Below are 14269 nucleotides of genomic sequence, written 5' to 3' on the forward strand. Positions count from 1 at the left end.
TTTTTAAAATGTTGGGTAGAATTCACCATTGAAGCCATTGGGTCTAGGGCTGTTCTTTGTTGGTAGGTTTTTTGTTTGTTTGTTTTTTAAATTAATTTTTATTGGAGTATAGTTGCTTTACAATGTTGTGTTAGTTTCTGCTGTACAGCGAAGTGAATCAGCTGTATGTATACATTATCCCCTCTCTCTTGGACTTCCTTCCTATTTTGGTCACCACAGAGCATTGAGTAGAGTTCCCTGTGCTATACAGTACGTTCTCATTAGTTAATCTGTTTTATACATAGCAGTGTATATATGTCAATCCCAGTTTCCCAATTCATCCCACTTCCCCTTCCCCCCTTGGTATCCATATGTTTGTTCTCTGGTAGGTTTTTGATTTTTGGTTCAATCTCCTTACTAGTTATAGGTCTATTCACATTTTAATAACCATTCTATTTAAACAGTCTTTGTTTTAAAAATCTTATTAAAATAATACAGCATTATTGTGTTTTAAAAGAGTGTCCTCATATTCTACTACCCTAATCCATTTGGTCATATTTCCAATGAGTATGTATCTATACATATGTGTTTTGGTGAAGTCATAATGTGTGTAAATTCTTTTCATGTTCTGTTTTTTATATGTTACTTACATATTTTCCCCCACTTTTAATGTGTACTGTCCCACCTATTCCTTATTGCCCTTCTATCTAAGAGAATTATGCCCTACAATGCAACATTCTTGTCAGAAAGATATCATGTAAGCCTGAGAAGTGTTTTAATTTGATCTTTTTTGTTTTTTTGACTGCTGTCAGTGGGATGGTTTTTAAATAATACTGTATTGGTCACATACTATTATAAGTTTTAATGGTTTTTCTTCACTTTTGACCTTTGTTTTTCTGAAGTTCACAAATAAGGTGGTTATATTTTCTAACTCATTTTGAACAGGTAACATCAACAGACATTTAAAACAAACCACGCATAGAAGCTACTTTTTTCCCCTGCCACTTCTAATTCATGTCACTTTTCTTTTGCACTTTCAGGGCATAGCATGTTTACAGTGTAGTGTATAATATTTCAGTCCTACCTAAGTGCAGCACTGGAATGAAAATCTATCAAAATGATCACTAAAAACAAAGGTAGTTTAAACATCTAGTTAGGAGTTTACTTAACTTCTTCCATCAACTCACTGTATAATTTAGATGATTTCACTTGAATTTTTTGTAATGAGTGACATTTTAGAAAATCTGAATATATAATGGCTTACAACTTCACCCTGCAACAATGGGAAGCAAAAGGCAAATAAATTGTTAATAATAATAAATTATACAGGTGAGTTCTTTGGCCAAAAAGAAAAAAAGCAGTGTGTGGTAACTAGTGATGATTTGTCCATCAAAACCTGAAACTTGATATTTATTGAGATGAGAAATTAATGAGATTCTGTTTTACTCTTAATAAAGAGAGCAGTACGTTTTCTGTTTTTCTCATTTTCCCCCAACACAGGGAGTGGGGAAAAGCAGACACCCCAATTTATAGTTAATTTATTGTTCTGAAATAAGCTGTATATTGCTTACAAATCTAATCCATAGTAAATAAAAATACCTTCATAAAATATTTTTAAATTTTAAAACTATGTTTCTTTAACAGATTTCTGTAATCCAGGAGCTTGTTACTAATTATGAAGCCTCTCTGAAAACGTGTGACTTTTTTAGCCCTTATGGTAAGTTTAAATTAGATTGAGTTGAAATTTGATTACTCATTTCAATCCATTTTTAGTCACTTACACTAACATTATCTTATGTTTATTATGTATGTGCTACATGATAGCTGTTGCCTAAATAGTTTTTGAATTAGTGAATGAAATGAGAAGAGCACTTGCAATCTTAAGTAATTAAAAATGTCCTAATCTTGTCAGGGGGGAGTTGACTCCATTTTAATATGAATAAACAGAATTGAGAGGTTGAGCAGCTTGACCAAGATCAAGTAGTTTATGCTGAAATGTATCTTTCCTGAATTCCTACTTCTTTGTTCTTTCTACTCTTATATTACTTTAAATCCTGTATAATTTGGTTCTTTGTTTTTCTGTTTGTAGGGGCGTATGTAAATCAAGGCAGCTTTATTTAGAAAACACTCTAGAATGCTTTCAGTCATGCAAATGGTAACTTTGGTTTCTTCTTGCATCGTTTATTTGTTACCGCCCTTTTGTTCTTGTTAGTTTGAAACAAATTTCACAATAAAATAACAGACACAGAAGTAAATAATGAACCCTCGTGTCCCCATCACCTACCTCCTTTTATCAGTGTTTCCCGGTATTATTTGAAGTATCTTCTGTCGACTTTTTTTTCCTGGAGTATTTAAAGCAGACACACTGTTTCCCCTGTCAGTACCTTAGTATGCATCTCTAACTGTTTAAAACACTTAAACACAAGATGTAGCCACAGTGCTGTCTTACACAAAATTAACTCTCATACCACAGTGTCTAACACCCAGTCCGCATGCAAATTTTCCCGATTATTTAAAAAATTGTATAACTGGTTTATTCGAATATGGATCCAGCTAAGATCCACACTACATTTGATTGTTATGTCTCTGATATTCTTTTAATCTTGAGCAGTACTGTCCACTCCTTTCCCTTTTTTTAAAAAAAAAAAAAAAAAAGGTTGTTGAAAGGTCATTTGTCTTGTGGAACATACCATGTTTTGAATTTGACTGATTGTTTTCTCATGGTATCATTTAATACATTTTGCTGTCATCCATATTTCTTACAAAGTTCGAGTTAGATTTACCAACTTTTTTTTTTTCGGCCTTGCCGTGTGGCAAGTGAGATCTTAGTTCCCCAACCAGGGATTGAACCCGTGCCCCCTGCAGTGGAAACGTGGAGTCCTAACCACTGGACTGCCAGGCAATTCCCCTAGATTTACAGGCTTGATTAGATTCAGGTTCCATGTGAATACTTCATACGTGACACTTTGTACTTCCTGTTATATCACATCTGAAGGCAGAAAACATTCTGGTTGTCTCTCTTTTTGTGATATTAAGATTGATCAGGGTTTTGATGTTTGTCAGCCTAATCTGCCCATTAAAATTTCTTCATTGACCACTCACCTAATGATTTTTGCAGCCACTGAGAATCGTTGCCTTCATCCCTTATTTCATTCTAATCATCATTCAATCTGCATTTATTAGCTGGAATTCTTATAGAGAGGTTTTTTTTTTTATTAGTTATCTATTTTATACATGTTAGTGTATATATTGTCAATCCCAAGTAAAGAACTTTTCTTCATCAAATATTTAGTTCCCCTGAAATATAGTTTATATGAGAGGAGCAAGATAAATGCTTGGCTCTTTGCCTATATTTATTATTTGTGTTTTAATTTTATGCTAATCTGTGTGTTTTCATTGTTGTCATTTCATTTGGTCATCTAGTCTAGGAGACCTTCTGTGTTTTCTGAGGTGGCATGGGTAAATTCTCCTTTCTGCTCTTTCTACCTCATTTTATACCTGTGTGTCTTCCCTTCTGAAATCCATTTTGAGAGCTTGTTATTTCTTTATCTACTCTTCTGTAGCTTGAGGGTACAGAGTGGGGAACCAGATAGAGCTCCGATGATTCTATGTGACCATCTTGTCAGGAATGTGTTCTCCTAATACCCTTCAACTTTGGGTTTCCCTGATGTAGTGTCGAGGCCTACTTAATAATGCTAAGTAAGCCCTGGCCATTCTTGCCTTTGTGGAAATTTTGCAGTGATTGTTAGGGACATCTTTTCTTCAAGCTATTTTCCTTGACTTTTCCTGGACCTGCTGCCTTATGCTCTCAGCCTGAGAATTCGTAGAGTTAGATTGATTTACCTCTTTTCCCCAAACTATTTCTTTGGAGTGAGGTATGGGTAGAAGCCTATGAAACCAGCATCTTGTTTCTCTGTTTGGCTGCTACTTTTTGAACTTTACGACATGAAGTCGTATCTATTTCTGTTGAACTTGGTCATTTTTGCTGGATTTTTACTGCTTATCGTAATAGTTAATTTCAGTATGCATTGGGAGAAAGAAAGTATGTGAGTTGCTGTACTTTGCCTTATTCCCTGTAATGATTTTATATTTGTTTGATTGCAGAGAATGGGGAGACAGAACCCCCAACGACACTACTCTGGGTTCAGTATTTCCTGGCACAGCATTTTGATAAACTTGGGCAGTATTCTTTGGCTTTGGATTATATTAATGCTGCAATTGCTAGTACTCCAACTCTAATAGAATTATTCTATATGAAAGCAAAAATTTACAAGGTAAAATCTGTGTCATGTTTTTTGAGTAGTTGAAGAATTTGGCTATTTTAAGAGCACTTGGAGTTCTTTCTGTGTAGAGATAACTTTTAGGACACCCTGATAATCTATTCCTAATATTCTAATAATCCTGAGGAGTTTTATGTTATATAGTTGTATAGTCAGTATTAATAGTTGCAACTCTTAGTAAATATTAATTGTAATGTATTTAAAGATTTCTAGATAAATTTGACAGAAATGTAACAGATTTCTAATTTGTCTTTAAGAACTTTTTCCATTATATTGTACCCATATTCTCTTAGTCATAAACAGTGATTTCTTTAATACTTTCATTTCTTAAAGCATATAGGTAATCTCAGAGAAGCTGCCAAGTGGATGGATGAAGCTCAGTCTTTAGACACAGCCGATAGATTCATCAACTCCAAATGTGCAAAATATATGCTTCGAGCAAATATGATAAAAGAAGCAGAGGAAATGTGCTCCAAGTTCACAAGGGTAGGAAATAGCGTGTAATTGTCTGAGTTAGTAAAATTAAACTTAAGTTCTGTGGTGATGTGTGAAGTTTGCTGCTGAAGTTCCTAAGAATTCACTTTTGTTATTATTACTTTTTAATCTTGTTTAGCTCATATCCTAAGTATGGTTTCTTACTGTGGTTGATGTATGTGCATGTGCTTCTCGTGGGAGATGATTAAAAAGCAATAACAGGAGCAAAATACCTTTATACAGCAATAAGCATTATGCCATACTTAAGTGCTTATATGCAAGATTTGATTTATTGTTCTTTTGTTTCACTAGTAATTTGTGACTGCTGTTTAATTTCTCAGTTACAGTGTCTTAACTTCATAATAGCTCATAGAGTTCTTTCTCTGTAGAACTAACTTCTGAGGACTACTGGTCTCTGTGACATTTAAGAATTTAAGTTCTTTCAAATTGTTAGGCTAAACATTTATTCCTTTTGTTTCATCTTTCACCATGCTTTCATATCCTTTTCTACACAGCCTTTCTGTTATATTGTAAAAACAGTACATGTTTATGGTTAAAAATATAAGGAGGCTAATGGAACAGAATAGAAAACTATTCACACATATTTGGAAACTTGGTATGTATCAGAGGTGCTTTAAAAATCAGAGATGAAAAGATATTGTTTGGATAATTATTTATTTGTGTTGAAAAAAATAAAATGACATCCTTAATCTTACACTGCACAGATCAGTTACAGGTGGATTAAAGATCTAAAAGCAAACCTTTCACACTTTTAGAAGAAAGTATAGAAGTTTATCTTTAGGGCTCAAGGTAGGAAACATTTCTTAAGACACCAAACACATAAAGGTACAAGAGTAAAATTGATACACTTGATTATATCAAAATTAAAGATAATGTATAACAAAAAATAATTATAAGCAAAGTGACAAGGCAAACCATAGAATTGGAGAAGATATTTCCAACTCATATAAGAAGAAAAGAATTTATAAAGAAAGCCAAAGAATTCACTGAAATAGTTACACATTGAATGTAACATAGAGGCATTATGAGAAAAACATGTTTCAAGTTTGATTTCCAAGTTTTAATTAAGATACTTCAAAATAAATAATTTATATCTCCAAGTGCATTACATACAAAGTGGAGGGCTTTAGTGCTGGTGTTTGTAAGTAAGTTGTTTAGGATGAAAATAAGTTACCACTGTGCTCTGTGATGCTAATGTATCACTAGTACAGCACCAGTGTACCACCTTGTTTAAATGTTAACTAGATTCTAGTTGTGTCTGGGTGTTAATGGAAACCCCTTATAATTTAGAAGCCACAGAATAGCTTGAACTTTTATTGTGAAAATTTAACTACTTGCAAGAATGATGTCATAGAAGCATTAAATACACGTACACACACAATACTCAATAAGAAAAAGATGAGACAATACAAATATGGGCAAAGGAGATGAATAACTAGTTCACAGAAGTAGAATATGGAATGGCCAAAAGATATCTTCATTAGTAATCAGGGAAAAAGACAATATATCATTTTTTTACCCATGAAATTACCCAGAAATTTAAGTCTGACATTACTTGGTATTGACAAATGGTATGTCATTGATACACAAACACACACATGCACACACATCTCACATACGTATACCATACATCTGTATTGTGTGTATATGATGAGAAAGAAACAACGTATGGTCTATGCATGTGATGTACATATACACATATAGGTTTAATTTTTCATTAAAGGCTACTACTTATAGATCATTTGTTTCTCTCATCGTAAAAGAGCTTTTTCTTTTTCTTTTTTTTTAATTTTTAATTTACTTTTGGCTGCGTTGGGTCTTCATTGCTGCATGTGGGCTTTCTCTAGTTGTGGTGAGCAGGGGCTACTCTTTGTCGCAGTGTGTGGGCTTCTCATTGTAGTGGATTCTCTTGTTGTGGAGCACGGGTTCTAGGCGTATGGGCTTCAGTAGCTGTGGCGCACGGACTCTAGAGTGCAGGCTCAGTAGTTGTGGCGCACGGGCTTAGTTGCTCAGCAGCATGTGGGATCTTCCTGGACCAGGGATCAAACCCATGTCCCCTGCATTGGCAGGTGGATTCTTAACCACTGCGCCACCAGGGAAGTCCATAAAAGAGCTTTTTCATCTGAACCTGCTTGACTTCTGCTTTCTGGTATTTAGAGTGATGCTAATAATTTGTATACCATTTGTAAGGGAAAAGAGAAAAATGGCTTTAACAATTACTAATCACTGAACCAAGTACTTTATATACATGATATTGTTTGTATATACAATCCTATATCATTACCTTCATATTGTAGTTGAGAGAATGTTTAGAGAGGTCAGTTACTCTGCCAGCTGGAGATCACCCAGCTAGTCATTCATTTGGAAACAGGATTCTACCTTAGGTAGACTCTTTTTTTTTTTTTTTTCTTTAACTTATTTTTTTTAATTTTTGGCTGCGTTGGGTCTTCATTGCTGCGTATGGGCTTTCTCTAGTTGCGGCGAGCGGGGGCTACTCTTTGTTGCAGTGCGTGGGCTTCTCGTTGCAGTGGCTTCTCCTGTTGTGGAGCACGGGCTCTAGGTGCGTGGGCTTCAGTAGTTGTGGCACGTGGACTCAGTAGTTGTGGCACGTGGACTCAGTAGTTGTGGCTTGCGGGCTCTAGAGCGCAGGCTCAGTAGCTGTGGTACACGGGCTTATTTGCTCTGCGGCATGTGGGATCTTCCTGGACCAGGGCTCGAACCCATATCCCCTGAATTGGCAGGCAGATTCTTAACCACTGTGCCACCAGGGAAGCCCTAGGTAGACTCTTTAAAACCCATGTTTTAGAATTGTGTAGTAGGATACAAACTAGTGTTTCTAAAACTCATATGGCATAGGATCAACAGTAGGTGCAAAGTGGCAGATATAGTGGTGGTGCAGAGTATTAGCAAGAATGATGGTAATGATCAAGGGGTCAATCCAAGAAGAAGATATAACAATCGTAAACATATATGTACCCAACATAGGAACACCTAAATACATAAAGCAAATATTAATAGACATAAAGGGAGAAATGACAGTAACACAGTAATAGTAGGGGACTTTAATACCCCACTTACATCAGTGGACAGATCATCCAGACAGAACATCAGTAATGTTCTAAATCATTTCTAAATGCTTTCTAAAGCTGAAAGCATTTCCTCTAAGATCAGAAACAAGACAAGGATGCCCACTGTTGCCACCTTTATTAAGCATAGTATTGGAAGTTCTAGCCACAACAATCAGACAAGAAAAAGAAATAAAAGGAATCCAATTTAGAAAGAAAGTAAACTGTAACTGTTTGCAGATGATGTGATACTATATATAGAAAATCCTAAATGCACCACCAGAAAACTGCTAAAGCTCATTAATGAATTCAGTTTCAGGATACAAAATTAATATACAGAAATCTGTTGCATATCTATACACTAAGAACAAACTATCAGAAAGAGAAATTAAGGAAACAATCCCATTTACCGTAACATCAAAAAGAATAAAATACTTAAGAATAAACCTATCCAAGGAGGTAAAAGACTTGTACTCAGAAAACTGTAAGACACTGATGAAAGAAATTGAAGAGGTCATAAACAGATGGAAAGATATATTGTGTTCATGGATTGGAAGAATTAATATTGTTAAAATGACCATACTACCGAAGGCAATCTATAGATTCAGTGCAGTTCCTATCAAAATACCAAGGGTATTTTTTCACAGAACTAGAACAAATAATTAAAAATTTTTATGGAAACTCAGAAGACCCTGAATAGCCAAAACAAGCTCCCTGACTTCAGACTGTACTACAAAGCTATAGTCATCAAAACAGAATGGTATTGGCACAAAAACAGACACATAGATCAGTGGAACAGAATAAAGCCCAGAAATAAATCCCACACACTTATGGTCAGTTAATCTACAACAAAGGAGGCAATAGTATACAGTGGAGAAAAGACAGTCTCTTCAGTAAGCGGTGCTGGGAAAACTGGACAACTACACGTAAAAGAATGAAATTAGAACATTCTCTAACACTGTATACAAAAATGAACTCAAGGTGGATTAAAGATCTAAATGTAAGACTGGAAACCATAAAACTCCTAGAAGAAAACATAGGCAGAACACTGTTTGACATAAATCATAGCAATTTTTTTGAATCTGTTTCCTAAAGCAAAGGAAATAAAAGCAAAAATAAACAAATGGTACCTAATTAGACTTAAAAGCTTTTTCACAGCAAAGGAAACCATCGACAAAATGAAAAAACAACCTACTGAATGGGAAAAAAGATTTGCTAATGATGTGACCCATAAGGGGTTAATATCCAAAATAAACAGCTCATACAACTCAACATCAGAAAAACAAACAACGTGATGAAAAAATGGGCAGAAGACTTGAATAGACATTTTCCATAGAAGACATACAGATGGCCAACAGGCATGTGAAGAGATGCTCAACGTCATTAATCATCAGAGAAATGCAAATTTAAAGCACAGTCAGGTGTCACCTCACACCTGTCATAATGGCTGCCATCAAAAAGACCACAAATAACAAATGTTGGTGAGGATGTGGAGAAAAGGGAACACTGTTGGTGGGAATCTAAATTGGTGCAGCCAGTGTGGAAAACAGTATGGAGGTTTCTCAGAAAAAATAGAAATACCATATGACCCAGCAGTTCCACTCCTGGGTATAGATCCAGAAAAAAATGAAAACACTGATTCGAAAAGGTATATGCACCCTAATGTTCATAGCATTGTTTACAGTTGCCAATATATGGAAGCAACCAGTGTCCATCAACAGAAGAATGGACAAAGCAGATGCGGTATATATGTATATACAATGGAATACAACTCAGCCATAAAAAAGAATGGAATTTTGCCATTTGCAACAACATGGATGGACTTGGAGGGTATTATGCTAAGTGAAGTAAGTCAGACAGAGAAACACAAATACTGTATGATATCACTTATATATGGAATCTAAAAAATAGAGCTAGCGAATATAACAAAAAGGAAACAGACTCTCAGATATAGAGAACAAATTAGTGGTTGCCAGTGGGCCGGGAGAGAAGGGGACAGGGGCAAGATGGGGTAAGGGATTAAGAGGTACAAACTATTGTGTATAGAATAAATAAGCTACAGGAATATATTGTACAACACAGGGAATGTAGCCAATATTTTATAATAACTATAAATGGAGTATAACCTTTAAAAATTGTGAATTACTGTTATACACCTATAACAAATTATTGTACATCAGCCATATCAATAAAAAAAGGATGATGGGTATTAGAGAAAAATAAAGTTAGGAAAATAGTAATACTGTTTATGTTCATGTAACACCTAATCACATGTAAAATCACATGACATTTTACAGCAAGATAATTAAGGCTCTGAAGAGGTTACTTGTATCATCTTTGGTCACATAGTCAGTAGTACTGGGGCTCAAACTCTTCAATGCCTTTTCCACTGTGTCACAATTTTGAAGATTAGAAATTAGAAGAAAGTCCAAGAGTAGATGTAAAAGCAGTGATGCTTGTAGAGAAAAGTACCACCTGGAAGGCCAAGCTAGATTAGAAGTAAAGTACAATTAGAAATGAGTATATAAAACTTAAGTTAAATAAATTCAGTGGTTTAAAAAAAATAAAGAACAAAAAACACCCACACAGCAAATCACAGCCGACTAGGATATGTCTGAAAAGACCCAGAAGAATGAAGGGGAAGAAAGAAGGGGAAAGGTTGGCTGTTTGAGGAGAGTAGTCCTCAGAGTCTGGGGCTCAGCTTGCTCATCGTAATCATCTCTGATCATCCACTCTTGACAAGTTGGTGTGCCGTATGGCGAGCCTGTTAGTGTATCCATACTGCTTCCCTGGCCAGGCGTGTCCCTAGTGTGTGGTGGGTAACAGTGAACTGGGGGAGGAGAATTGCTAATGACTCTGATAATCAGTTTATATCTGCTTGGTAATAAGTAAGTGAAGTGCTCATATTTCCTTCTTGCAGATTTTTCACAGTTTAGAATATTTGTAGAGTTGCTGATGCAAGTTGGAAAGTTCTAGTTAGTAAAGTTTTGAAATGAAAACTAATGTAGATTTCTTATAAACATATGTAGTCATCAAAAAATGGAATATATATGCAGCCCTAAAGATGACATAAAATACCACCATAATTTCCTTTACCCAGAGATAACTGGTTTTTATACTTGAATTCTGAAAATTGAACTGGTAACTCACAGTGGGTGTGAAAGAGAAGTGAATATTAAACTTATATATAAATGTACCCATATTTTTACTATCTTTCCTGGGGTCACATAAAGTATATTCTAAATTGTGACAAAACTCCAGTGCCCCTGCGCTGAAACTAGGTACTCTATGTCTTACACTCTTCTAGAATACACACTGAGCCTGAGTTAACAAATATTCTTAATAAATTCCATTATTTGGTTTTGTCAGCCCACTGCAAAGAGTTGGCATGGAACAGGACATGCTGTTAGAAGCAGACACATGGGTACAAAGGAAGTGACAACTGATAGCCTGACGTGGAGGGAGGAGACTTGGGAAACTGAAAAGCGGGCTTGGAACTACTAGTAAGCGATTTGAAAATGATGTTGTAAATAACAGTGATCCTAAGTTGGCAAGGAAAGATTAAGTAAGTAACTTTTGCTTAAATGACAAAAGATAGGCAGTGCTGTCTTAAATAGATTAAGTAAAAGCTTTGGTGTTTAAAACTTAGCTTCAGTAATCTGCAGTCTTTTCTATGTAGGTTGTTGAATATCTCAACAGAGCTGGAAAATAAGACATGTAATTTTAAGTCGATAGGAGCCTTTTGGAAGCGCATTGATATATTTGTTATATAATTTGTTAATGCTATTTATTGTCATAATAATCCTTGTAGACATAGTTGTAAAAGAGAAAATGAGATTTTTAGGATCTCTTTTATTTGTTTGCTTCCTTTGTTTATGATTGCTTCCATTTCAGGAAGGAACATCTGCCATGGAAAATCTAAATGAAATGCAATGTATGTGGTTTCAAACAGAATGCATTTCAGCTTACCAGCGTTTGGGAAGATATGGGGATGCTTTGAAAAAATGCCATGAGGTAGAAAGGGTAAGTTAATAGAGTTTTGGCTTTATTTTTCTCCTGTAAGGTGACAAAAAAAGCAGGTAGATTTCTACATGGGATCATCTACCTCTTATAACTACTTTGGAAACTTCATTTTGAAAAAATTCTTGATCTTTAGCCTTTCAGACATTCAGAAGTTGTGAATAAATGATTGCTTTCTTTTGATCCTCAAATGGTTATGATTTCGACATGTCTGCATACTTTTGTCTGAAGGAAGAAGGAAAAGATTAGTAAGTTATTGTTGCTATTATTAATATATACTCAAAATTTCTATTCCCTAATCGGGCCATTATTGATTTTCATTTCTAGCCTAGAAAGATGCACAAGCTGATGGCCACCTCTCTCCTCTTTATGTCAGGATCTGCTCTGTAGTCAGCCTCTCTCCAGTTTGTCTTCCCAGGATATTTGTTCTCACATTCAGCACTTTGTACACAATGTGTGGCTGGTTTGCAAGCTTATTTTATTACTTGCTAGGATTATGTGTGTGATGTGCCTTAGTAAGGGGACTTTTCTTTTCCTTGTGTGTGAATTTTTGTTTTCCTGTTCTTTGTCATCTCTGAAGCACTCTCCTTCCAAATGGACCACAGGAGGAAAAGAGCCACAAATGCACCCCTGAGGCAGCCCTCAGCAGCCCTCAGCTGGGGGTCACTCGGCAGCACTGTCCCAAGCTGACGCAGTATAGAGCCACAGGCGTCGTAGTCAGGTGAGCCTGATGTCTGCACTCTGGCAGTCACTTTGGCCTTTTTCCCACATGAAACTTCTGAGGTTGCCCAAAAGGAAGGCTAAATCTTAGGGGGTGGCTTTGGTCGGGAACTGGAACTAGGATTCTACCTGAGCCCTTTTAGAAATAGCTTAGTTTTTGCTTTGCTTTGTTTTGTTTTTTTCCTCTTTAAGCCTGGGCTTGATGGCTGGATTGCTGGGGAAAATCCTTCTCATCTTCTTGGAAAATATAAAGCCTTTGGATGATACGTGAAATATTCAGGCAGTATCCAAGCATTCTAAGTTTAAATCAGGCTCTTATTTCTGTGACAAAACCTAGATCACTAACTTGTTTCGACACTCCTAGATGATGGTCACTTTAAAAGCATTCTGCTTGTTACTAAGGAAAGACATTTTTATTAACCAGGACATTCTCAGGGAGCAGTAGATTGTTTCCTGAATGAACAGCTTGCTCGGCACGTATGGACCAGTAATTCCAGCAAGACCATAATTAGAAATTTATCAGACTTTCTATGAAAGTCAAATTTGAACACCTGGGGGTCATCATGAACTTTTCCAGCTCTAGTCCCATTCCTCCTAACATTAGTAACTGTACTACTTTATTCTTTTTCATATTTTTTGAGGATTGTTAGACTATGATTACTAGCTACTCCATTACTAAGTTTCATTTAGATTTTGCTTTCCCCTGAGTTTTCAGTGATTTTGAACTACTGCAGTTGAACCCTTGACCAGAGTGGGCGTTGGGGTGCCAGCGCTGTGTGAGGTTGAGAATCCCTCTGTGCCTTCTCGTTGGCCCTTTGTATGTGCGACGCCTACGTATCCGTGGTTCTGTATCCATGGATGCAGCCAACCGTGGATTGTGTAGTACTGTAGTATTTACTGTTGAAAAGAATTCACATATTGGTGGGCCCATGTGGTGGTGTTCAAGGGTCAGCTGTACTTCCAGTTCAAGAAATATGTTTTGACTGGTAGAAAACATTTTTGAAGGAAAAAAAATTAGAGGAAATCATTGGTTATCAGAGATTAAAACATGGTAGAAATCATCACCCTCTGGTCATGTTATATAACTGTTATTGCTAGAAACTTTACAAAGTGTCTTTAGGGTTTGCTGTTGGTGCTTGAAAATATAACCAGAAGCAGATAAGTAAGAAAAGGTCCTATTCATATTCCACTTGTAAGCTAGTCTTTATAGTGAATAATTTATACTAAAGAGTAAATATTATAGGACTTAACTCTTCTAGTGGTTATGTGTGAAAACATTAGTGTATAGTACAAATAGGGTGATTAAATGTTTGCTGATTAATGCTTCTGAAATTAATTTCTAATAAAATTAATATAATCTAAAGGAAAATTCTTGATGATATAATTGTAAGGATTTACGAGTAATTACAGAAATCAAAGATATAATAGGTATCTGTTTGAGTTACTTTTGTGCCTAGGTTTGAAATATTTTAGTAAAGAAATGAGCACCTTTCAGATATAAAATTTTGCAGTTGACCTTCTAAATAGAAGGTCATTGAATAGAGAAATAAGTTCCAAGAAGGGCTAAGTCCTTCTCCCTTCAAGAATTCATTCAAGAGTTCTTTCATTGAAGGCAGTTTCAGCTTAGGACATACTGCTATGTGCTCTTACTAATGGGATTTGAAACATTAGAATTCTAGAATGGCCCACTGTAGTACTTTTTCTGCCTTC

General features: G+C 35.7%; 1 protein-coding gene across 4 annotated transcripts in view; it reads left to right on the forward strand.

Annotated features, from left to right (window-relative positions):
- Positions 1 to 14269, forward strand: part of NAA16 (N-alpha-acetyltransferase 16, NatA auxiliary subunit) — a 75062-nt gene that overhangs the window by 40185 nt on the left and 20608 nt on the right. For all 4 annotated transcript variants that reach the window (XM_061170581.1, XM_061170583.1, XM_061170580.1 and 1 more), the window contains 4 exons: positions 1624 to 1696; positions 4084 to 4253; positions 4593 to 4745; positions 11714 to 11842. In XM_061170581.1, coding sequence (XP_061026564.1) covers positions 1624 to 1696; positions 4084 to 4253; positions 4593 to 4745; positions 11714 to 11842 — 525 coding nt within the window. The remainder of the gene's footprint in view (positions 1 to 1623; positions 1697 to 4083; positions 4254 to 4592; positions 4746 to 11713; positions 11843 to 14269) is intronic.

Source organism: Eubalaena glacialis, chromosome 16 (assembly GCF_028564815.1).
Source record: "Eubalaena glacialis isolate mEubGla1 chromosome 16, mEubGla1.1.hap2.+ XY, whole genome shotgun sequence".
Lineage (NCBI taxonomy): Eukaryota > Metazoa > Chordata > Mammalia > Artiodactyla > Balaenidae > Eubalaena > Eubalaena glacialis.